At 40.5% G+C, this 26,156-nt stretch overlaps 1 protein-coding gene and 1 pseudogene across 1 annotated transcript; both read left to right on the top strand.

Annotated features, from left to right (window-relative positions):
• The first annotated feature begins 2,334 nt into the window (after window positions 1-2,334).
• LOC131900052 (endothelin-converting enzyme 1-like) lies at window positions 2,335-4,769 on the top strand (annotated as a pseudogene).
• Window positions 4,770-17,635: 12,866 nt separating this feature from the next.
• On the top strand, window positions 17,636-25,007 carry Nexmif (neurite extension and migration factor). Its single transcript, XM_059251295.1, has 3 exons — window positions 17,636-17,749; window positions 18,432-22,797; window positions 23,369-25,007. Exons 1-3 carry the CDS (start codon window positions 17,671-17,673, stop codon window positions 23,460-23,462), a joined length of 4,539 nt encoding a protein of 1,512 aa, XP_059107278.1. The 5' UTR covers window positions 17,636-17,670; the 3' UTR covers window positions 23,463-25,007.
• Window positions 25,008-26,156: the final 1,149 nt, after the last annotated feature.

The raw sequence follows: 26,156 nt of genomic DNA, 5'->3' as shown, positions 1-26,156 counted from the left end.
TCATAAGGAATTGTGTTATTAACTATGTTTCTAAAAAACCTGTAATTCTGTGTAAAAATACACATCTATAGCTTAAATAGACTTCTCTCATCTGGGCTGACATGCTTCCTCCAAGAGCCAAGGACCACCTAACAAAAACCCCAGTACCAGACATAAGAATCCCTCTTTTGAGTTGTTGGACAGGACTGTCCAAGAGACTCCAAAAACATATAGCCTATGGCTGTTGCTCTCAGTTGTCTTCCATATATGGAAGGTAAGTCTCTGAAGACATCATGCATTTCAGAAACAGGGCCCAAGGGCCCCTGAGCTGGCGCTGAACTGAATGCCCTCTCTGTAAGGCGCCATGCAAACTTCCAAAGGAGGGAAGAACCAACAGTCCTATCCAGCCTATGAACCACAAAAAAAAAACAGCATGGCATGTAACCCTACAGGTACAGTAATGGCACAAATACTTTGGTGGTAACCAACAACTTTCCAATTGGACTTAAGTCCCTCTCAACAAGAGGGATACCATGCCTGGTACTGGAAACCTAGCCAACTGCTCAGTGCTAGTGAAATCATGGAGGATCTTGGAGGAGTACCTAGGAAGAGTACCTACAACCACCACTTTACTAAAGTGCCAGAATCCCTAACAACCTATAAACATGTCCTTATACTCACAGGTAAGTGTCGTCTTCACCTGTTATCAAGAAAAATTCTCCTTGCAACAGATGGAGACCATCACAGAAAACTACAACCAATCAAAATGCAGAGTTGTGGAGCCCAGTCCCAACAGATATATCTAAAAAACTCCCCACATCTGAGGCCCATAGGTTAGTGGGGAATTGAGGGGTGGAAATATTGTAAAAGCTAGAGAATCAGTGAGTTTGCTGAGAGATTGTATCGCCTAGTAATGTCAGAGGCTACACCCATAAAAATCTCACCAATATGACCGGCTAAACATGAGCTGCACAAGGAAAACAGTAATAAACATGCCAAGTTGGACCAGGGGAAGCCCATTAGGCTTCAGCCCTACATAAAGAACTACAGCCGACTAAGGAATGCTGAGAGCAGGAAAAATAGTCTTCCCCAGGGAAGAGCACACCAGTTGGTCACCCAATACTGTTGGGAGCCAAACAAACCTATGACTTTCTCAGAGGCCCTGATGAAAGGACAAAGGGAACATTAGTTCTGTGTTCTCTCCAGGAGCAGACTTGGCTAGATCCAGCCTGGAAGGGGTCAAGTGTATGGTTTCTAGGAATCTGAATCTTCCCCTGGGGCTGTGGTTATTAGTCCTAAGACAGTAGTGTCTTGAGGTATCCTGTATTTTCTTTGCCAACATTAGCTGATTTAGCTCTCTGCTGACCTTGGCCATTTTCCCCTGATCCCAACTATTGCTTTTATCTCTTTTATTCCTCATGCCCTGGTCCTCCCACTTGACACCTAGCTGATAGAGACCCTTATTCATGTGGGTTCAGGTCAAGTGGTACCCAACTGTAAGGCAGTAATACGGGAGAAATCAAGAGTACAGCCGTGATAAATATATAAAAGAGGTAAAAGAATCAGACTATGAGACTGGCTAAAAATAAATAAGTAAAATGAAAAGTTTAACAAAGGGAAAGAACGGAAAGGACCAGGAGTAACCCTGAGACTGCGAGATTTGAAAGGGTGCTCTCCTCCTTCAGATGCTTCTTTCGCTCCTGCTTTCCACTCCTTGTAATGTGTCACTAAAGAGCTTAGAAAAGTTCCCTATTTTTATTTTTAAACACTTCCCTTGGCTCCCTGAAGAAGGTGCTGTAAATTTAAAGACATGGGAGTATATAGGTAACAGTTTAAAGAAAGAATATCACATATGAGGGCCAAGTGAGTTTCCACAGTGGATCTGCACTGCCGAATTTGATATACGAGATTGCTTCGACCCACAGCATAAATATTATTCAGTTGTAATTCAACATCTCCATAAACCTGGACAGTTTACTCCAAAACAGAAGTGTGTGTGTGTGTGTGTGTGTGTGTGTGTGTGTGTGTGTGTGTGTATTAGAAAAAGAAAATTAAATAATAATGATAAAAAGCCCTGAGCTGGAAGAAGCATGTCAGCTCTTGGATTACATTCACTTTGTGATGCTTCAGAGAACAAGGGGAAAGTTTCTTTCTTTATTGATGCAATCATAAAATCACCTAAAATGGCTCCTATCCGTGTAGCTGAGCCGAGTATCTGTACTACAGCAGGGGATTTTACAGACAAATGAGGAAAAAGAACACAGTGGGAATGCAGTGGCGGCAGCTGCGCCGAGTCAGGAGCCCAACTCCAAAGGGGTGTGCTGCCAGAAACCCGGTGCAGAGCCCACCAGCGATATGTTGACCTACAAGCAAGCCACACTGGACAAGGAATACTTGATGGACTCACTTTCTGCGGGCGACATGTACCCTATTGCCTTGCAGGTGAACTTCTGCAGCTCCCAGAGCAGCCAGGGTTGCTGGGTGATGCCCACCCCAGTGAAGAAGCAGCTAATGGTTCTGGTGTAGTTTCTGACAACAGAGCTGGTTGTCTGCCCGGCAGCCCGAGACATCAGTACCAGACAAGAACGACCCCAGTATGTCTAAGGAAGACCTGAGTCTCAGTGGCCAGTTTCATCTTAAACTCCATGGGTCCCACTGTAAACCCCTGCCAGGACTTCTTCAGCTGTGTCTGCGGGGTCTGGATCAAGGCCAAACCCATACCTGATGACCACTCACATTGGGGGAGCTTCAGCAACCTCTGCAAACAGAACCACGCCATCATAAAGTGCTTGCTCAAAAGTTCCACTGCCAGCTTGAACAAGGCCCAAGGAAAGCCCAAGTGTACAAGCATGTGTGTAAGAACAAAATGAGGATTGAGGAGTCCAGGCCAAGCCCCTGATGGAGCTTATTGAAAACATTGGGGCAGGACTATCACAGGACCCTAGACCAAGGACAGTTTTGAAGACATGCTGCAGATGATCACACCCCACCATTTAACCTCACCATTCTCTGTCTATGTCAGTGTGAAGTCCAAGAAAGCCAACAGCAATATGATCCAAATAGACCAGTCCAGCCTCAGCTTGTCCTCTTAGAGACCTGAACAAGGTGGAAAATGAGAAGGTGCTGACTGAATATCTTAACTACACAGTCCACTGAGGGAAGCTGCTGGGCTGTAGGAATGAGGACTCCATCCAACCCCAGATACAGCAGATCATGGACTTTGAAATAGTGCTAGCCAATGTATCACTGTCTCCCAGGAGATGTGCCAGGATGAGGAGCTCGTTTACAACTAAGTCACAGGAGCCAAGCTACAGAGGTTGGCACCCCCATCAACTGGTTACCTTTTCTCAAAACCATTTTTTTAACCCGGTAGAGATCAATGAACCTGAGTCCATCATAGTCAACAACAACTAACACATGGGACAAGTCTCTATCCTCATCAACAACACCAACAAATGCCTGATGAACAACTACATGATGCAGAACCTGGTACAGAAAACGAGCTCCTTCCTGGGTCAGTGCTCTCAGAACAATGATGAATTCGCGTAGGTCATATATGGGTCAGAGAAGACCTGCCTCCCCTGATGTAAGTTTTTATTTTGTGTGAGTGACACAGAAAATAATCTGAACTTTGCCCTGGGCCCCATGCTTGTGAAAGCGACCTCCACTGAAGATGGCAAGAACTTAACCAGTAAGATAATCTTGGAAATCAAGAAAGCATTTGAAGAGAGCCTGAGCACCCTGAAGTGGATGGATGAAGACACCCAGAAATTGGCCAAGAAAAAGGCAGGTGTCATCTACAACATGATAGACTACGCTATCTTAATCATGACGACACCCAGAAATTGGCCAAGAAAAAGGCAGGTGTCATCTACAACATGATAGACTATGCTATCTTAATCATGGACCCAAAGAAGCTGGACAACCCCTGACCCCAGGTGCAGGAGTCACTGTATATCCAAGGCTCCCTTCCTGGGGATGCTGCTCACCTGCCATGGTGGCTCTGCTGGCGCCGACTGGAGGAAAAAGGCTCTGATGTCCCTGCCTGGGTCCTTGCTAAGCCCAGTGAGGAGGTCACCTGTGTCCAGAGTTGGCCAACAGGCAGAAGAACATCCCAAGACCTCCCCCAAAGGCACCATCTCAGTGGGGATGTGGTTTCAGATTGTGGGGCTCCTCCTCCCTGCTTCAAGTTGAGCTCTAGTCCTAAAGCCTGTTTCCAGATCTGACTTTTCAACATCTCATGGAGAGTCACAGACACCCAGCTTAGGAAAATCCCCAACAGAGATCAGTGGAGTATGACCCCCACCCACCCACCAGAAGTGAGGTTGTGTTTCCAGCTGGAATCCTGTAGGCACCATTCTGTACCCACTCTGCACCCAACACCTTGAACTTTGGTGGCATTGGTATCATCCTGGGCCATAAACCAGGAATATGAAAAGGATGGGAACCTCCAGCCCTGATGGAAGAACTCATCGATGGAGGCCTTCAAGCAGTAGACCAATGTGTGTCGCAATACAGCAACTACATTGTGAACAATCTCCACACTGCTGGGGAGAACTACCCACAATGGGCGCCTCAAGGCAGCCTGCGGGGCTTGCTAGAACTGGATGAAGAAGAATAGAACTGAGCAGATACTGCCTACCCTGGGTCTCTCCAACAACCAGCCCTTCTTCCTGGGATTTGAACAGGTCCGGTGTGCTGTCTGCATGCCTGAGAGCACCCATGAAGGCCTCAGTACAGACTCCCACAGCCCCCCTGCTTTCATGTCAATATCAAATGTTCAGCCCTGAAAACATATATACAAGTAACATTATACAGACTGAACAGGTTGTATTTAGGAATTTATATACATACATGTATATATATATATATATATATATATATATACACATATATATAAACAATTAATGGAAAAAGGGACCATGAATTTGAAAGAGAGCAAGGAGAGGTATATGGGAGTGTCTGGAGGGAGGAAAGGGAAGGGAGAAATGATGTAATTATATTAGAATCTCAAAACTAAAAGAAAAAGAAAAATAAATGGATTTTTTAAGGAGAAATATGAATTTTGTGGTTCTCAACCTTTCTAATGATGCAACCCTTTAGTACCATTCCTCGTGCTGTGAGAGCCCCAACCATAAAATTATTTCATTGATACTTCATAGCTATAATTTTGCTATTTTTATAAATCATAACATAAATATCTGTGTTTTCCAATAGTCTTAGGTGAATCCTATGAAAGGGTCTTTTGACCCCATGGGGGTCACAACCCACAGGTTGAAAACTGCTGCTTTAGAGTTTCTTTGTGATCATTTTTATGTTCCCATTCTTAATATTTTTTAAAGTTGTATGATTGGTTATTTAAGTATTTTTTTTGTACTTAAAGTATTATGTAGGGGGCTAGAGAGATAGCTCAGTGGTTAAGAGCACTTGCTGCTCTTGCAGAGGACCAGAATTCAGTTCCCAGCATTCATGTTGGGTGGCTCACAATCTCTTGTAAATCCAGCTCTGAGAATCTGTGTCCTCTTCTGGACACTATGGACACACACACACACACACACACACACACACACACACACACACACACTTTTTTTATTCTTGTCTCATATATTCCATCCCGACCGTAGTTTCCTCTCCTTCCTCTCCTCCCAGTCTCCCCTCCTCCCCTCTCCCCCAGATCCACTCCTCTGCTTCCCCTCACAAAAGTGTAGGCCTCCAAAGGACATCAACCAAACATGACATCATGTTGCAATAAGACTAGGCACATACCATTATATCAAGGCTGAACGAGGCAACCCAGTAGGAGGAAAAGGGTGCTAAAACAGGCGAAAGAGTCAGAGACACGTCCACTCCCACTGTTAAGAGTCTCACAAGAACACCAAGCTACGCAACCATAACATATATGCAGAGGACCAAGGTCAGACCCATGCAGGCTCCCTAATTGTCACTTCAATCTCTGTGAGCCCCTATGAGCCCTGGTTAGTTGATTCTGTGGGCCTTGTTCATGTCGTGTCCTTGACTCCTCTGGCTCCTACAATCCTTCCTGCTTCTCTTCCGCCTTGAGCTCCGCCTAATGTTTGGCTGTGGGTCTCTGCATCTGGTCCTATCAGTTGCTGGATGGAGCCTCTTTGATGATGATTGGGCTAGAATCTGGTCTACGAGTATAGCAGAATATTATTAGGAATAATTTCATTGACTTTTTTTTCAATTGTGTTTGGTTCTATCCTAGGTCTCTGGGCTATCCAGACTCTGGTTCCTGACCTTCCAGGCAATATCAGGTATGAGCTCCCTTTTGTGTTGTGGGTCTCAAGGTTGGACCAGTCATTGATTGACCTCTCCTACAAGTTCTGTGCCATGTTTACCCTAGCATATCTTTCAGGGAGGACAGATGGAAGGGTGAAGGTTTTGTGGCTGGGTTGGTGCCCCAGTCCCACCACTGGATGCCATGCCTGGTTACAGAAGATGGCTGGTTCAGGATCTGTGACCCCCATTACTAGGAGTCTTCACCAGGGTCACCCTTGTGGATAGCAGGGAGTTTCCATTGCACTAAGTTTCTACCTTATCCCCCAAATGTCCCCCAATTCCGATATTTCTCCCTCCCCCAACCTGATCTCTCCTGTTCCCATCCTGGCCTGCCCCAAGTCCACCCGCAAAATCTATTCTGTTTCCCCTTCACAGTGAGATCCATGCATCCCTACTTGAGCCCTCCTTTTTACTTAGCCTCTCTGGGACTGTGGATTGTAACACAGTTATCCTTTCTTTTATAGCTAATATCCACATTTGAGTGAGTACATACCATGTTTGTCTTTCTCGATCTGGGCTACCTCACTCAGAGTGATTTTTTTCTAGTTCCATCCATTTGCCTGCAAATTTCATGATGTCATTTTTTAACAGATGAGTAATACTCCATTGTGTAAATGTACCACATTTTCTTTTTTTTTATTAAGGAAATGTTTCCATTCATTTTACACACCAATCAAAGATCCCCCTCTTCCCTCCTCCCAACCCTCAGCCTCCCCCTCCCAACCCACCCCCCACTCCCCTCCACAAGAAGGCAAGGCCTCCCATGAGGAGGCACATCCAGTAGAGGCAAGTCCAAGCCCCTCCCCCTGCCTCAAGGCTGCACAAGGTGTCCCATCATAGGTAGTGGGCTCCAAAAAGCCTGCTCATGCACCAGGGATGGGTTCTAATCCCACCGCCATGCAGATCAAGCTACCCAACTGTATTGCCATGCAGAGGGCCCAGCCCAGTCCTATGCAGGCTCCACAGCCATTGATTGATCCAACTTTCATGAGTTCCCACTAGTTTGGTTTGGTCGTCCCTGCATGTTTCCCCATTATGATCTTGATGCACTGTACCACATTTTCTTTATCCATTCTTCAGTTAACATCTAAGTTGTTTCCAGATTCTGGCTATTATGAATAAAGCTGCTATGAACATAATTGAGCAAATGTCCTTGTGGTAGGATGGAGCATCATTTGGGTATATGCCCAGAAGTAATATAGCTGGATCTTGAGGTAGATTGATTCCTAATTTTCTGAGAAACCACCATATTGATTTCCAAAGTGGCTGTTCAAGTTTGTACTCCCACCAACAATGGAGGAATGTTCCCCTTGTCCCACATCCCTGCCAGCATGAGCTGTCACTTGTGTTTTTGATCTTAGTCATTCTGGCAGGTGTACAATCTGGCTGTGACATCTGTCAACCCAATGATTGCCACGTTGATTTGGCTGATCTGGCTGACTAGGCAGGTGTCCCCTTCCTCCTTCACTGCTCCATGTGTGCCCCTCCAGAAGCCACACTATGTTGAAGAGGATGACCTTCCCTTGATAGAAGAGGACCAGTCTTTGGTTAAACATATATGAGTAGTTGCGCTCCCCTGCTAGAACCTCCAAACAAGCTCTCAAGGTCCACACACACTTTTTTAAATTTTAAAGCATTAAGTACGTATTTCTAACCTAGATCCTTGAAATCTTGTGATGTATCAGAAAATAGAGTTACCAGGCAGAATTATGGATTAAAATGCTATCTGCTACTAACTTTCTTCTGCTGACTAGAATTTGACTGGGAAAAAATGGTTATAGACAAGGCTAACTAGACTGGCCTGGAACACCTTCTATGGACTTGTCTGGTACAACAGTACTGTCTTCTTGTTTCGTTTCAGTCTCTGACAAAACCTGTAGATTACCTACCATCAGTACCAGTTTCCTGGTTGATTGCCCATTTTCCACTGTGACATCTACGCCCAGGTTAGCTTCATTATCCATGTGGGACCTGACAGTCTTAATATTCACCTGCTTCATTCACATAAACATATTGCATAAAGACTTTTCTGGGGTTACTCTGGCCTGAAACCCATCTGCTTACAATGTTCTTTTTACAACTATGTATTAACTTCTCTACCTCTTTCTGCTATATGCTGACTACTTTCCCTCACTCAGTCTCTACAGCACATTTTTATAGTTCTGCTGAAGGCCAATATCTTCTTTCCATTTCTATTTCCTGATCCCTGATTCTAAAGATTTTTGTTTTATTTTTTCAGATTGTACACTTGAACTACCTCTTTGCTTTTTTATGACAAAGTCTCACTCTATAGCCCAGGCTAGTCTCAAACTTGTGATGATTGTCCTGCATCAGTTTCTCGAGTATTGAGATTACAAGCATGACTTACCATGCCTGGCCTTATCTCCCTACATTTGTCTCTACCACTACCATTGATCCTAAAGTTCTTCACAACTTAAAACTCTGTAGTGTCCTTCTGAATTACTCCACAGCATAGTTTCAGGATATATTATCTGCTATATCTTCTTATACATACCACTTTTGGCCCAGCATGTACTATTACCCAAATTCTCTCTCAGCTTTTCATACTATTCAATGTCATTTTAAAGCAAATTTTATAGAGTACAGACCACACTCTAAACCAGGCGCTTTAGAGATAAGCAGTATCATATAGCCTTTTGGGTGATACTAGACATTAAAAAAGTGATGGGTAAACATGAAAGAGAGCAAAGATTTTTAAGAGCCTAAAGGACAGAGACTAATTTTGTTAGGAGTGGTAAGAGTTAAGGAATGTGTCAAAGTACAACTGACTAGGGAAAAGATAGAGAGGTGAAAGAGAGGATGGGAAAGAACTGAGAAAGGGAAAAGCATGCCTGGCAAAGAGAATCTCCAATGTAAAATACCTAGAAGAAAAAAACACATATTAAGAGAACATAATATAGGTTGTTCTCCACAAACTGATGGCACTGCCTCCCTCATTGCTGAAGACAACACCCACAGAACTCACTGAACATGGAGAAGTTGAACTGGTGCTTCCACAGAGTCTTTGCCCCTACATTCTAGTGTCTTTGGTACAGGAAGTACTCTGCACAATAAATACCCAAAAAGAAATATCAACACCAACCCATCCACTGACCATTTGATCGACAATTCTGTCTTTTCTGCAAGATATGCTAGGGCAATGGTGACACGAAGCTTGTGGGAGGAACCAACCAATAACTGATTTGACTTAAGGTCCACTCCATGAGATAGAGCCCACACCCGACACTGCCTGGGCGACCAAGAACCTGAAACTAGATGACCCAGGGATGTTGGGTAAAACCAAATACTACTGATCTACTAAATATCATAGCAATAAAATGGCTCCTAATGACATTCTGCTATACTCATAGATCAGTGCCTTGCTCAGCCATCATCAGAGAGGCTTCCTCCTGTAGCAAATGGGAACAAATACAGAGACCCACGGCCAGACAATATGCAGAGAGTGAGAGACCTTGGAACACTCAGCCCCAAATGGGATGTCTCCATCAAATCCTTTACCTCAGGGCTCAGGAAAACTTGTGGAAGTGGACGTGGAAAGATTGTGAGAGTCAGAGGGGATGGAGGACATCAGGAGAACAAGGCCTTCTAAATGAATATGACTGAAGCTCATATGAACTCACAGAGACAGGCAGCATGCACAGGGCCTGAATGGGTCTGCACCAGGCCCTCTACATAAATAATACCTTTCAGTTTAGTGTTTTTATTGGATTCCTGAGTGTGCAAACAAGGGGATCTCTAATGCCTTCTCTTGGGTTCTTTTCCTTTTGTTTGTTTTGTCCAATTCTGGTGTGTTAATTTTGTTTTATCATATGATATTATATTAGTTATAAAAAGAGAACGTAAAAAGAATATTTAGAATATTGAATATAAAAAAGGAAAAACACAGTAAAAAGGAAATAGGACTTAAGAAGTTGAATTCTGATTTAGAAGAACATTATATGCAAGGCTAATAGAACATTTTAAGACCATTCATCGTACCTATGATTTTATAGCGCCTCCTTAGATGATAGACTGGAATGAGAGATCCAGGAATTTCATGGAAGTTCTTTAGCCTGGACTGTCTTTCTCTCTACTCCACTTCCCTATCCACAGCTCCTGAAAGATCATTTTTCAAGAAGAATCTCAAATGCTCTTACTTAAAGTGAAGCCCTTCGTGATTTCTCTTCTCTCCATAGGTAGAAAATTGCATTATAGGCGCCTGTAGAAACATAGTACACTCTTCTAGTGTACTATGCCTATATTAGAATTTGTTCATGTGCAGTTTCTCTAACTAGATATAGAATACCTTGAAAACAAGCTTCTAGTCTTATTCGTCTGTCTTTTCTACAGTAGTGCCTGATAAAACATATAATCATGGATAGCATTGAGTCAATTTGTGAACTGGTTTAAACTGGTGTTCCAGCAATTGGTACTACTCAAACTCCAGTGACTTTGTCACAACTATGGTCATTACCCTCTGTTTTGCTTTTTTCCCTGGTTGGGAAAAGCAATGGATCCCCTGCCCACACTGACACACACACACACACACACACACACACACACACACACACACTGCAACTAACACAGATACTGGTATGAGCCATCTACACCCTCAGACACAAGTCTTCAAGGCCTCTGGAGAGTAACATAACAACCCAGTGAGACAGAATCTGTGAGCCTTCCTTAGGCCTAACCAAAGGGAAATGAAGGTAGGAGGGCATGCTTTTCCAGTTTTGATTCAAATTACCTGTCTCCAGCTAATGTTATTCCAATGCATTTCTCTGTGTTATTTATTATTCTTACAAAAGTGCTAATCAGTTTGTACTTAAAATAGATTTTTTAAACATCGCCAAATTTGTTGTCATAAATGTATTATCAATGGGAAAAAGCTAACACAAGCTCGGGGTTGAGGTATAAAAATTATATTCTCTCTCCAGAATCATTGTTGTAAACAGCCAAGATATAGATAGATAGATAGATAGATAGATAGATAGATAGATAGATAGATAGATAGATAGATGATAGATAGATAGAGAAAATTAATGCATTTAGTTGTCTATCTAAAAGTTAGATCTGAAAAGTCATAAGAAATTACTAAAAGATTGCTTATAATTTACCTTTTTAATTCTAGAAAATAAGGACCTAAAGTATTGATAATCATTAAATGAATTCCTATGGCATTCAGTTTTCCTTTTTGAAAGAAAATGAGAATTACTAAAACCAACTTTACAAAGTGGTTATACATCAAACGAGATACCTTCTGTAACTATATCCAGCCTAGAACCTAGTACATATTCATTATCTTTCCCCATCTCAGTTCACCAAGCCCCCACACCTTACTCTGAATTTCTTTGTCTGCTGCCAAAGTATATTTCTCCTCTGTTATCAGCCTTATAACGTTTTCTTTACTTCTGTGCTACAAATTCTGGGTACTGGTTTTTTTGTAGTTGTTGTTAAAGGAAAGATTTTTTTTTTCTGTTAAAGGAAAATTATGTCTTTAGAGAAATAATATCCCAGAGTAAAGTTACAGTTGTTATACTATGTCCTAGAATAATAGTCATGTCTGACATGATTGGATAATTGTTGATACGTATAAGTGTATTGCTCCTTTATATATTTCATGGAACATTAATTCTTAGCAATAATAAATACTTGTATGAAGCAGTGTTTCATTATTATGTTTTCCTGAACAGAGTACAAGTACAGGTCAGTAACATGGAAATTTGTACTTGTATAGCCTTCTTTGGGGCAGAGGTTGAAAATGGTAAGAAATGGTAAGAAAACACTTTGGATTTTAAGATTAAAATATCTGTTTTCTTTATCAAAGTTCTGAGTTATTCTCATGGATTTGCCATTATGTTCATTATGACATTAGCTATCATAGTTCCTCTTTCTGTGTCTTGACCTTTCTGGTACTAAAAATAGACTTTGTTGAAATTAACTATAAACATAAAAGACCAGAAGATACTAAGGATTGAAATCTACAAATAATGCATTTATTTGTTTATTTATTTAAAATATGTCTTAATTGAAATAGAATTACATCACTTTTCGCCCCTCCCGAACCTCCCTCCAGCACATCCCTCCAACCTCTCTCATGTCCCACCACTCTCAAATTGATAACTTCTATTTCTATATTATTGTTACCAATGCATGTGCACGTGTGTGTGGTGCACAAATATATAAATACAACTTGCTGAGTCCATTTTGTTGTTTGTGTGTATATAGTTTCAGACCTGCCATTCTGTATTGGACAACCAATAAGGGAGTTTATCCATGGGAGAGACTAATTCACCTTCTCCAAGCAGTCATTAGTTACTTGTCATTCTTTGTCTAAGGATAGGAATCCACAAAATTTGTCCCTTCCCATGTTAATATGTCCATCTCAAAGTGGAAGCTATGAGCCCTGATACCTGCCTCTTCGTTCAATTGATCTTTTACGTTTTTTGTACAGAAGATTTTAGTTTCATGAGATCCCAATTGTTGATTGTTTCCTTGGTTAGGTTTACACCTACAGAGGGGAGGGTATTCATGCTTGTGTGTGCGTGCGTGCGTGCGTGCATGCGTGCGTGTATACCTATTGTGAATGGAATTCCTTAATGTCCTTATGATTTTCTGAATTTCATTGTTCATTCTCTTTTCATTTATAATTGCTTTAACTTTAATTATTTAATTTTAATTAATTGCAATAATGTTTGCATTAACGGTTTCTTCTGGCTAACTTTGCTAGGGAGTTATTAACACTATTTATCTTTCCAAAGAACCAGCCCTTCGTTTGATTCTTTTCATTGTTTTGTTGTTACTGTTGTTCCTAGTTCATTAATTTCAACCCTTATTTTGATTATCTCTTCTCATCTACTATCTTTTGCTTTTGTTTGTTCTTTTTGTTTTTAATTCTTACTTTTTAATTTTTATTAAGAAATTTTCTACTCACTCTACATACCACCCACAGATCCCACCTCCTCCCTCCTCCCACTCCCCAGCCCTCCCTCCCAAGCCACCCCCAATCCCCACATCCTCCAAATGAAGGTCTCCCATGGGGAGTTGGCAGAGCCCGGCACACCAAGCCGAGGCTGGTCCAAGCCCCTCCCCGCTGCACCAAGACTGCGCAAGGTACCACACCGCAGGCACCAGGCTTCCAAAAGCCTGCCCATGTACCAGGGATGGATCCCAATCTTTTTCCAAGACTTTAAGGTGCATCATTAAGCTATTAATTGAAGATATCTCAAATTTTTATATAAGTACTTAACACTAAACTTTCATCTTAAGGGTGTCTTCTCTCTGTCCCATAAGTTTTGGTATACTGTGTTTTCATTTTCATTCAATTCTATTTATTTTATATTCCCTTATTGATTTCTCTAGGGACTCATACATCATTCAGTAGTATATTGTTTAACCTCCATGAGTTTGTGTACTTTCTGTGATTTCTATTACTGTTGATATCTAGCTTTATTCCCTTGTGATTAGATAGAATATAGGATATTATTTCAACTTTCCCGTATTTGTTAATGCTTGTTCTGTATCCTAGTATGTGATCAACTATTGATAATTCTATGGGCTGCTGAGAATATGTATTCTTTAGTGTTTGAGTAGAATGTTCTATAGATGTCTGTTACATCTATTTGATTAATGATATTGTTTAAGTCCAATGATTTTCTGGTTGTTTTTCTTTATTTAGATTAACCTGATTGTGGTGACAATAGAGTATTGAAGGCACCCACTATTACTATGTCAAGTCTCATCTGTGATTTTAGACCTACTAATGTGTCTTTTATTAAATTTGGTGCACCTGTGTTTGGTACATATGTTTAAAATTGTAATATCTTCTTGGTGGATTTTTTTGCCTAGTAAGTATGTAGTGTTCTTTCCTATCTCTTCAGACTTGTTTTGTTTTGAAGTCTATTTTGTAAGTCTATGTCTGCCTGTTTGTTAGTTCCATTTGCTTGGAATACCTTTTTCCATCCTTTTACCCTGTATCTGTCCTTGATGCTGAGGTGTGTTCCTTCAAGACTACAGGAAGATGGATAGTTAGATCCTGTTTTATAATCCAATATGTTAATCTCTGTCCTTTTCATTGGAGAAATTGAGACCTTTAATATAACACTGTTCAGTTATTATTGAACAGTGTTTATTAATTCCTGTTATTTGTTGTGATATTGCTGTCTTCTTATATCTCTTTTGATTAACTGTCCTGAAATTGCTTATATTCCCTATGACTTCTTGAGTGTGTTTGTCCTTCACTTTAGACTGGCATATTCCTTCCAGTAGACTCTGTAGAACTGACTTAGTGGTCATAAATTCCTCTAGTCTATTTTTTATCATGGAAAGGTTTTATTTTTCCTTCAATTTTAATTGATAGTTTTACTGAATATGATAGTCTGGATTGACAATTTTGGTCTTTCAGAATTTCAAATACATATTTGCAGGCCCTTCTAGTGTTGAAGTTTCTGTAAAATAATCAGGTATTATTTTGGTGGGACTGCCTTTATAAGTAACCTAACCATTTCTTCTTGCAGTTTTCAACGCCATTTCTTTAGACTGTGTTTTAGCATTAACAATGTCTTGAGGATTTTCTTTTCTAGCTATGTCTATGTGGTGTTCTATATATCCCTTGTACCTGGCTGGACATCCCTTTCTCTAGGTTTAGGAAATTTTCTTCTATCATTTCGTTAAAAAATATTCACCATGCATTCACTGTGGTATACTCATAATTCAAATATTAGATATTTTCATGGTATTTCAAAGCTCCCCTGTGTTTTGTTCATTTTTTTAATTCTCGAGACCTTCACTGAGTAATGCAATTCCTCTTCATCTTCCAGTCCCAATACTGTGTTTTCCACATGATAAATTCTGTCAGTAACGATTTCCAGTGGGATTTTTAATTTGACTTACTACGTTTTACATTTCCAGCATCATTTCAGTTTGGGTTTTATTTAACAATTCTTTCTCTTTATTAAATTATATTTTCATATCTTGAATTGACTTCCACATTTCATTCAGCTCTTTGTTTGGTTCCCTTAAAATATATGCCAATCCTCTTTGAGTTGTTTGAACACAGTTATAATCATTCTTTTGAATTCTTTGTCATGAAGATCTCACTCATTTTCATTAGGGTTCATTACTATGAGATTGGTAATGGTTTTGGGATGGGGTGTTATATTTACTAATTTTCTATTGATGTGATAAAATGCCATGACCAAGGAAACTTATAGATGGAAGAGTTTATTTGGCTTATGGTCCCAGAGGGATGTTTGTCATGGAGGGGAATTGTGACAGCAAGCAAGCAAAGTGGCTGGAGCTGGAAGCTGAGAGCTTACATTTTTGAACTGCAAGCAAGAAGTAGAGATAGTTAACTCTCTAAAACTCTCAAAGCATGTCTCCAGTGATGTACTCCCTCCAATAAGGTCCCTCCTGAACCTACCCAAATAGCCCACTAACTGGGGACTAAGTACTCAAATATCTGAGCCTACAGGGGACATTCTCATTCGAACCACCACAGGGGGACATGTTCTGTTTTTTCACTTTTGTTTCTGTACTAGAATTTGTGCACCTGAAGTAGTTTGTTAGTTGAATCCTTTTTTTTTCCAAATCACCTTTCTTGTTTCAGTGTGAGCATATACAACATCCATGATCAAAAGCTCTCAGAAAGCTAGGTGTGTAGTCAGGAGGTCTATGTCATATAGAGGGGTAGGACTTACCTACAAATTCTGGAAAGCACTGGAGGAGCAATTTATAGGGTTGGAAGTAGTGGTCCTAGTCTGAAGTGTGAGGATGGAAGATTCTGGAGGAACTAGGTGGCCTGGAAGCATGTGAAAGCAAGATCCCAGAAGAGCAGGAAGTCCCATGAAGTTAAACAGAGTGAAATCTACCCAGTCTCAGAGGAAGGGATACTCCATAGGGTTGGAAGGAGAAGGGACTACCTGGGAAGATAGGGAAAGGATGTTACAGAGGAGCTGGTTGAAGCTATAGGATGGCAAGGAGCAGAATCAACTGGTGATACAAGAAAGAGAGTTCCCAGAGTAGCCATGTAGCCTATGGAGTGGAGAAGAATAGGCCTACCTGACTACAAGGGTAAAGGAAGTCCTGGAGGAGCAGGATAGGTCTGTTGGAAGAAAATGAGTGGGTCTACCTGGTGGGTACCAGAAAGATAAGTCCCAGAGTCAGCCAGGCAGGTCTGTGGGGTTAGAAGTAGTGGGCATACCTGGTGTCTCATAGAAGGAATGTCCCAGAAGAGCTGAGCAGGCCCTGTTTTATTTTGCTTTGTTTTGAGTCAAGGTCTCACTATGTTGACCAAACTGACCTCTGACTTGTCTCTGCTACTGAGTGCTGATATTACAGGCATGTGATGGCATATGGCCTTAGTGTGTACTTTTAAATAAAGGGATGAAAACTTGAAAACTTGACTGGGAAGAATGTTTAGGGATAAAGGTTAGCTGAAATGAGTAGGGATTTATGGAGTGGCACATGATGATCACCTTTATCGCAAGTAGACTCATCTATCATTTTCAATATACCTAATACCCAAGTAAGTGGACAAAAATGAGGAGCTATAGATGTTTGTACTGTGTCTTAAAAGCACCACACAAGGCTGCAACCTTTTCATAAAATCTCGATCTTACGTCACATTTTAAAAATCTTGATATGTTTTTAGAGTAGAGGAATGGTTATCAAAATTCCATTGAAGTCATATAAATCAAGAAACTAAAGATTCCTCTATCCCTTTCAGTTTTAGAAATCAAAGTTTAAGACATAGAGAAAATAAGTGTGATATATAGCAATAGATATGAATATAGATGCAGATATAGATATGTAGATATACATATATCAAAAAATGAGACCAGGAATTAGAGAGGGAGTGAAGCAAATCGAGAGACATGGTAGGAAGTGGAGGAAGGGAAGGGGATGTAGGGAAATGATGTGATTATATCTTAATAATAAAAAATTAAGTATGATGTATATGAATAATATATGTGAATTGGTTTGTCTTTAAAGAACTTGTGGTCATCAAAGTAGAAACAAAGTAAACAAAGCTAATTTCCACATAGATACACATTATTGAAAGTTATCCTAGACTTTACTTTGCATATTTCCTAATTGGGCAGCTGTAATTAGGCTAATTTTGTACACTTCCCTGCTTCCTCCAGTTTGGGTTTTGAATAGAATAGTTGTTGATAGGGAATATAAGTACCTTATATAGTAGATGTGAACTATGAACCAAAACCAGCAGAACTGATGAACTAGTCTAGAAAACAGATCCCAGCGAGTGTTTTTAAAACTCTATAACTGAAATAACATGTAAAACACAAAAACTGAATGGCTAACATTGTATATTTGAAATATGCAGGTTGGACGGCATTTGGAATTGGGATGAAACAGTAAGAGGCTACATTCATGGATAACCAACAAGATAAAGCTATTGCTGCCTCAGCCAATGGAGAAAACAGTCTGATTAATGGGGTCAAAGAAAATGGTAAGAGAGTTTACATGTATACTTAATGTATACTTGTAGTATACATTATCTTTCCTGGTAGTCTTTTTTTATTATTATTCATGTGGATTTTCAGTATACAGAAACTTGAGACAGGTTGAACCCAAAATATAACTAAAGTTGATGTAAATCTAAACTTTATTCTACCAAATCTCTAACTGAACTAGAGGAATCCCTGAGAGTTCTCAGATAAATCACCTTGCTCTGTCAAATCCATCTGCTGAATGACGTTCCTCAAAATTACTAGTAAATTACAAGTATGGTGTGAAACTTTTGTAGACGCACTAGGAACTTCTCTAAGATAAATTTTCAAGAACGGGTATGTGTCTCATAGTTGAAACCATGAACAGTGCCCTGCGCAGTTTCCTCTCTGAAAGCTTTGACTTTCCAATTGATCCATCAGTCCAGTTCTTTCATCATTTCTGAGGGGGCTCTATCTTTTCCTGAAGAAGAATCTGAGCCTAAAAATGGTTATTTGTCACTTGTATGAATGTTCAGTATTAAATCAGAGTTGTTTTACTAGTGTTTAGGTGGTAATTCATAAAGCTAGAGAAAAAGAGGCTATGATATCCAAGCATTGGAAACTGACCAGGGAAAGAGACTTGATGAGTCTTATCTAAGACCCTTACCTTTATTCCTGCCTTTTTTTCCCCTTTTTCTCTAGACTCAGAGGACCAGGATGTGGCAATGAAGTCATTTGCAGCTCTAGAAGCTACTACACCAATCCAACCTATCCCAGTGGCACAAAAAGAGTCCTCGATGTTTCCTAGGGGTCTCCCACCTCTGCCATCTAAGAAGCCGTGTGTGCAGAGCCCTCCATCTCCTTTGGGCCTGATCGAAGCACCTGATCATTCTGCTGATAGTGCTTCTGTGAATGCCATCTCCCTCACATCTGGAGTTGCAAAAGGCCTGAATACATGGTCACTGCCCAGTGAGTGTGAGAAAGCTCCATTTGCTATAATGGAGCCTGCAGGCATGTCAGCTCTGAACGGAGACTGCCTCATGCAGCCAAGCCGAACTTGCTTAGGTTGCTTCATGGAATCAAAAGAGGCAGTAGACCCTGAACCAGGGATCAGTCTGAAAGTCAGTGATCTAAACAGAGATTATGAAACATGTGCAGTCTCTGATATAGGGATCCAATGCATTAATGCTGGGGAAAATATAAAATATGGAGAGCAGCTGCTTTCAGACCAGCTATTAGGCTTCCCTCTGCATAAATCAAGGGCAGGAGATAGACGAGAAACTGAAAAACCTGACATTGACTTGGAAGATCCAACTCAGAAAAGTTATTATGAGGCATTACTGTTAGATAAGTGCAATACTGAAGAAGCTTTACTGGCAAATTCCAATCAGGATTGGGGTTACTTTGAGACTTTTATTAGTGAGAGTAAGATTGAACTACTTGACCTCTGTTCCAAGAATGAACTGTCTGTTAACCTTTTCTCTGAAGAAGATGTGGATAACTATATGTTCGATGATGATGAGTCAACACTAGGCAGTGATGTCTGCTCCCTCAAAATTCGATATGAGTCATTTCAGGACAATGTTCGAGACAAGACCACCCTTCTGATGCAGGAAGATGCCCAATTCAATTTTTTTCCCAGTGTCTTTACTACATGTCCCAAGAGAGAATCTAAGAGTGGAATCCTCAAGCAGAGCAGTGATCTTTCTCAATTCAAGGTCCCTGATGTGAGCATCATCTGGGGAGAGGAAGATAAAAACTTGGACAAGAAGAAAGGCAAAGAGGAAATACATGAAGACAAAAGTGTAGAGAAAAAAGATGAAAAAGATAATGAAGAAAAGCCTGAATTAAATAATAAACCATGTAGTGGGCTTGAGGTAGAGCAATTTAAGAACCTAAAGCCGGACCATCTTACTAATTCCCTGGAGACATCAGGGAATTTCAGTGATGACAGTTCCTTCATTGAGGTCTCATATGACGCCATGGGGGAGATCAAGGACTGTAGCCGCTATATGGCTCGGGATACTAATTCTGGAAGCTCATCCTCCCAGCAGAACTATGGGCTGAGAGCCAAGAGAAAAGTCAGATACAGTGAAGATTATCTATATGATGTTGACTCACTAGAAGGGGAAAAAGTAAATGAGAGGAAGGAATGGCCTCCAGGTGGTTCCAAAGAAGAAGATGACGATGAATGGTGTCCCAAGAAGAGAAGAAAAGTCACCCGTAAGGAACCTCCTGTTATTATCAAATATATCATTATCAATCGCTTTAAAGGTGAGAAGAACATGCTGGTGAAGCTTAGTAAGGTGGATGCCAGTGAGACAACAGTAAATCTGAGTGAGAATCAGCTCAGTAAGTATGCCAAGTTATCACCATTGAAAGGCTTTTGGCAAAAGAAGAAAAAGCAGAGAAACAGCAACACAGACTCCATCAAAACACCCTTATGCCAAAAGCAAAGTTTTGAACCAGGTAGCTTTGAGATGTCATTCCTGCCGCCTGCTCGTAAACGAAAATCTAAGCTTGGCAATAGACACAGGATTCAAAGGATCCAATCCATGGAAACTTCAGCAAGTAGTAAGCAGGTGCCACTCTGCAGTGATCAGAGACAAGCTAGTAATCGCAAAGAAGAAGGCAGCTTAAAAGGTACATCAAAGTCAGCACCTCTTGCTGCTCCAAGCTGTGCCAGTGGATCACATTTACGTGGCATCATAGTCCCTGACTCAGTGAAAGTCAAAACCCAAGACACAGAGTTTAAGGGGCCAGAGAGGAAAGTGCTCAACAAAATTAAATTTAAAAGTGAAGCTAGATTAAAATCCAAAAAAATCAAAACTGGACAAGAGAACAAACCAGTTCAAATGAGCCCTGTCTTAGAAGACCAGTCCTCCAAGGCGAATTTAAAAAATGAAGTCATTCCTGGAACCTCAAACAATTCCCATCTGTCTGAATTTCACGAGACAAAGGTGGTTAAGAATTCCACTTTCTTGCCAACCACCTGCTCTTCCGAAATGCCTTTATCTTCTGCTAATGTTGCCACGAATATACCTGTTATCCCTGGAGGGTATTTACAAACACTGTTAGATGCTTCTGACTTGTCAAATAATACCAGTATCTCATACTTCACCAACAGTTCTGCAGAGCAAAATGAAGGCAGCCTTGCTCAAACAGAAAAATCATTTGTCCCTCTCCAGTCTGCTCAGGACTGCGTGCTGTCCTCATCTTCGGAGTCTGAGCTGCAACCATTGTCATCGTCTCATAACTTCAAACTGGAAGCAAGCAACTATGGAAGTATGTGGTCCAACAAGGCTACATCTGGCCCCCAAGAGTTCCTGACTGAAGTCTCAAGGGAGATAGCCACAAATCAATCTAGTGAATTCGAAGCCTCCCAAGTAGTCTCCATGGAGAATAACCTCACAGCTATAACATACAGTCCTATCTGCCTCAGTAGTGGTTGCAACAAGGTTCTTTATGCCTGTGTGCAGGACACCCATCTCCCATCTGATGACTCTTACCAGTTGTGTCCCTTTAGTAATGGAGAGATCTGCTTTCCTTCCCAGCAGACTCCAGGCAGTGCACATGATGACGGCCGGCTCTTTAGCTTTGATTCGATGACTCCCCTTTCTGTCAGTTCAAGCAATTATTGTTCCTTAAGCTTGAAATCCTGTGAAAAGGATGGTGATGATGATATCACTGATGACTTCTTGGCCCACTGCAGCCCCAAACTGGTGATCCAGCAGAGCATTGATGAGATAGCACCACTTAAAGAGTCCACTGACCTCCTCGATATCTCCAACTTCACTCCTGACAAGTTCCGCCACTCTTCCCTCTCAGAAATGTCTCCACCGGACACACCCAGTCTTTCTCCTCAGAGTACCAGATGTGAGAATATCAAAACAATGAAAGGATTCCAAGAGGGTGTCCCAGGATCATTGGGCAGCATGGAGAAAGTCAAGTGGGACTGTAGTACCCTTTCACAACAGGTCCAAGCAGATGATGGCTTTACATTAAATAACCATCAGTTTCAGTTCCATATGTTCAATGATGAGGACTCTGTTGGCCTGCTTCAAAAAAACCCTTGCCTGTCAACATTTGATGAGTCAGCTGGGCAAATTAGTACCAACAACAAAGTATCAAAATCAAGAAAGAAAATTTTACCTGGCAAGAGTGGGGCTGTGAGCCAAAGTTCTTCTCAGAAAAACACCAGGAAAAAGTCCCCAAAAGCCAGCAACAAAGGGGTTGAAAAGCCACCTAGCAAAACCTCCCGCCAGGTTCCTAAATCAGCAAAGAAAGGTAAATATGTGGCTGCTGTCAATGGAGAGAAAATGCAGATTGGGATTGGCCGTAATGGGGGCCAGCCCAACAGTACATCCTCTAGTGGAAAGACACTGACTGAATGTATTCAACATGGTGGTCCTGTTGCCCCTATGAAGATGCCAAGTCAGAAGGGACTTTCTGGAGACTGGGCTTTGGGAAAGGAAAGCAGGCCAGGCTGGAATGACATGAGTGTAGTCACTAATACCAACAACCTTCTGGATGATGACCAACGGGAATTTCAAGAACCTTCCTATATCTTGTCCAACATTGCCTCTGGTATGGCAGATGTACAGAGATTCATGATGGCCTCCATAGAGCCCCTTTGGGAACCCATGGAGCACCAAGGGGAGTCCACCACATTCTACTCCACTGATTCCAATAGCCTAAAATTAAAAACCCTCAAAATATTAGCTGGGACACCACAAGAATCTAAGAAAAAGGTTAATAATGGGTCATCAGGAGCTACTAAGAATCACAGGTCAATCAAAGGTGTGAGCAAAAGCAATGGGAAAGGAGCAATTACTGATCCTGGTCGTGCAGACATGGCTGGTTATAATGAGGACTCTCAATCTGCCTTCTTTGATAAAAAGTACAGCAACATGAGCACTTTAGGCAATAACGGACCAACACACAAAAAATTATATCGTCACAAATCCAGCTCCAAGGCCCTGCGAGATGAGAAATACAAGGGAAAGCGTGTGGAACGAGAACAGGTCCACAAGGATGAGGCTGGGACAGCTTCTTTTGAAAAACTGAGGTAATACTGCACCAAAATGGCTGAGATGAGATGCGCCCTTGGCTTTCCTACTACCTGCTGAGCCAGAGTTCCTCATTTTTTCCTTCTTGAAAGCAGAAGTTTGCATGAGAGACTCTTTCCCATTCTCTTCCTTTTTCAAATTAAAAAGAAAAGAAAAAAGTGCATGGAAATCCCTGTGCCTTTTAAGCCACTCAAAATATCGGCAATTTTGTTGTGGCTTGGCTAGGGATAAGCTCTAACCAAGGCTACGTTTTTCTCCTATTCTGCGTTAAATTTTGCTTATCAAGAAAATAGAACTAAAAATATGCTCTTGAATGATTTTTGGAATGGAAGGGCTTTGCAATAAAGACAGAATCTGAACAACATAATCAAAAAGTCATCTAGACAAAAAGCCAAGATCATTTAAACAAGAGCATTAATTGTCAACACATGGCAATTAGGAGTGCTTTCTCTATCTTTCTGCATCATACACCATCTAGTATGGTGTCAAAATATTTACATGGTGTGATCCCTTCGTGGGACATACACTAAAACTTGCTAAGATGGTATAAATTCTTTGATTTTTCTGCAGGGATTCCAACTACAATCTCCTAAAAGCAGAAACAGCATTTGGGGTTTTACCTGTGTTTGAAGAAGAGACTCACATTTTCCAGAAAGACATTTGATGTTTGTGTTTTATTTCTTTCAAAATAAGCTTTGTGGTATGTATGTTGACCTGTAAGTGCTTAAAGAAAAAAAAATTAAATTGTGGGAATAAGTCTTTGAAATCAAACTTTAATCTGATGTTCTGTGTAAAAGACTTTAAAAGTCACACAGTTGCACAAGTAGTTTATGCACTGTTTGCCCACAAGGAAAAAAATGGAAAACATTGTGCCAAACTACAAATAAGTAACTGTACTGTATATAGTTTTACTTCTATATCAACATTTGGTTGTGAGTATTTGGGGGAACTTGTCCCTGTTAATTTACTAGAAACATTCCAGTGATTCTTGCTATTAACCACCCCCACTTTTGTGGATAGCACCTGTAGATCACAGTGGAAAAATATGTTGTGTTATAAAATTTACCAAAACAAAGGAAAATGTTTGAATTGTGCCAAATTTTCTTACCTCATCTCACACATTTACCCCATCATCAGTTTAAAGCTCATCAGTGATTATTAAATATATATATACACACTCACACGTGTATGCAATATGCATGTGTGTTTACATACGTATACATATCCACACATACATTCTTTTAATGTTTTAAACTCTACTATCCTGTGTGGAAACATGAACAGTTAAACAAGGCACAATAAAGATTTGTTTGTTCCATCGACTAAGGATTAAAATGTTGGAAAAGCTTGAAGGTCACATCAGCTAAGTCCATCAGGGACAGAGTATGCACATTTACAGAACCTTGTACAAGGAAATAAAACAGCTGCTTTGAAAGTTTGTTTTCCAAAGCAAAATCTGTAGCGGAAAGTAATTTAAAGTGCAAAGTTATATTGCTGATACTTTATATCTCAGTTTTATATATTTTATGATAGCCTGGGATAAATTATAAAAATAACTATAAAATTGACACTAATAATAAATGAAATACATAGATTGCTTTTATTTAAGTAGTTTCCTAAATGTTTTATTCCAGTTTTGTCAAAAGTGCACTCACAACATGGCTTTAGTGTTCTTTAAATGTTGATCTTGCAATGCCAATGTCATTTTTTAAAATGGCATCTCAGATTGACAAAATTTTCCTTCCTATAATTAAATTTGTATACTATCAGGTAAGCTGAACAATGTGTGGAAACAACTAATTTAGGCCATCTATACATAGTCTGAGGATGACTACTCTTTGATACCATAAAATAAACATAAATCTCAAATTTTAATCATTTTTAAAGTCACATTTTTGGTTCAGCCCTCCCTTCCTCTACGTTTAAAAAAAACACTTTTTCACAGTTCCAGCATTCCTCACTACTAGCCTTTTCTTCCCCTTTATTCACCACTTGACTTCTAACATTTGATCTCTTTTCCTTGCACAGTTAAAGGCCTATGTGCCTGATGACTGATGCATTGTGGCACAGATGAGATAATGGATGTGAAAGCGCTTTGTAGATCATAAAGTGCTATACCAATATAGGGGATTAATATTATTAATGTTGGTTGTTGTTGTTGTTGTACTATTCTTACTAATATTGTTACTAACCTATTAACTTGTGAATATAGAGGCTGGGGTGGGAGGGAGGAGGATAAGTGGGTGGGGGAAAGGGGAACTTAACAAAACAGGGAAGATGTTTCAAAAGAATTTTTTGAATAAAATATGAACAACCTACCTAGTCATTGACACATAAATATATTCACAAACAGAGAAGCAACGTTTTCAAGTAGTCAGAGAGAAATGGAAGGGAGCTTATTATGTATATAAATATACACATTTCCCAGTCCATGATTCCTTTCACCAGCTTACTCTACTACTGACAGCTAGGTAGTAAGATGAACAAGCCCATGATCTAGAGTGTGTGTGTTCATAGCATCAGTCTCTTTTGTCTGTGGGGATGAGTGGGTGAGGAGAAGTCTGTGAGGATAGTTCAGGCACATTCCTGGGCTTTGACACTGTGCAGTGGGCCCTGGAAAATTACTTAGTAGAAAGGCACCAGATGAAACAAGTCTCCTGCCCTACAGCGGCCATCCAAAAGAGAGAATAATCAAACTAGAACACTTTCTTCTGTTTCTTGATACTCTGATAGCTAGCTGTTTGCTAAATGCTATGGATATTTCCTAGGAACTGGTCTTTGTTTGGTTTTAGTTTTTGTTTGTCCTGTTTTGCAGCTAAATTTTTGCTTGGAATCACCAACTCAGCCTATAATGTGATCCCCAAAACTCCATACCTTGAAGTCACCTTGCTGGCTTATAGGAATGGAGTGCTTTTTATGTAACCAAAAAGTGAAAATTAAAAAAGACATAAAGAAAATGTTCTATGAGTATAATGTGTTTTTATAAAAGTAAATATGGGAGCAGTTGTCCCAGATTTTTTTAAAGCATCATGCTGTTCAGCTTTGGAGAGCGGGGTAAGAATGGGGTAGGATAGCTTGAAACTCTTGGAACCAATTTCCTCATCAGAACTTCATCTTCAGTTGCTCCTATGGAGCCCACCAAGGGCCAATTTTAGGGCACGGTTCATATCTCTCTCCAAAGAGAACTGCCATTTTCAAGCACCTTCTTATCTGCCTGCCGTGCATTGTATGTTTTAACATATAAACTAGTGACTTGTAACCAGTCATTTTGTACTGAAACATGACAAGAAAGTGAATTTGAGAAGTGAGCAATAGGCCAAGGCAGAGATGCTTATTATCTTCATTATACTATGCTCTG

Source organism: Peromyscus eremicus, chromosome X (genome assembly GCF_949786415.1).
Source record: "Peromyscus eremicus chromosome X, PerEre_H2_v1, whole genome shotgun sequence".
NCBI classification, from domain to species: Eukaryota; Metazoa; Chordata; class Mammalia; order Rodentia; family Cricetidae; genus Peromyscus; species Peromyscus eremicus.
Note: the sequence above shows the minus strand (reverse complement) of the source record. Positions and strands in the feature narration are given on the sequence as shown.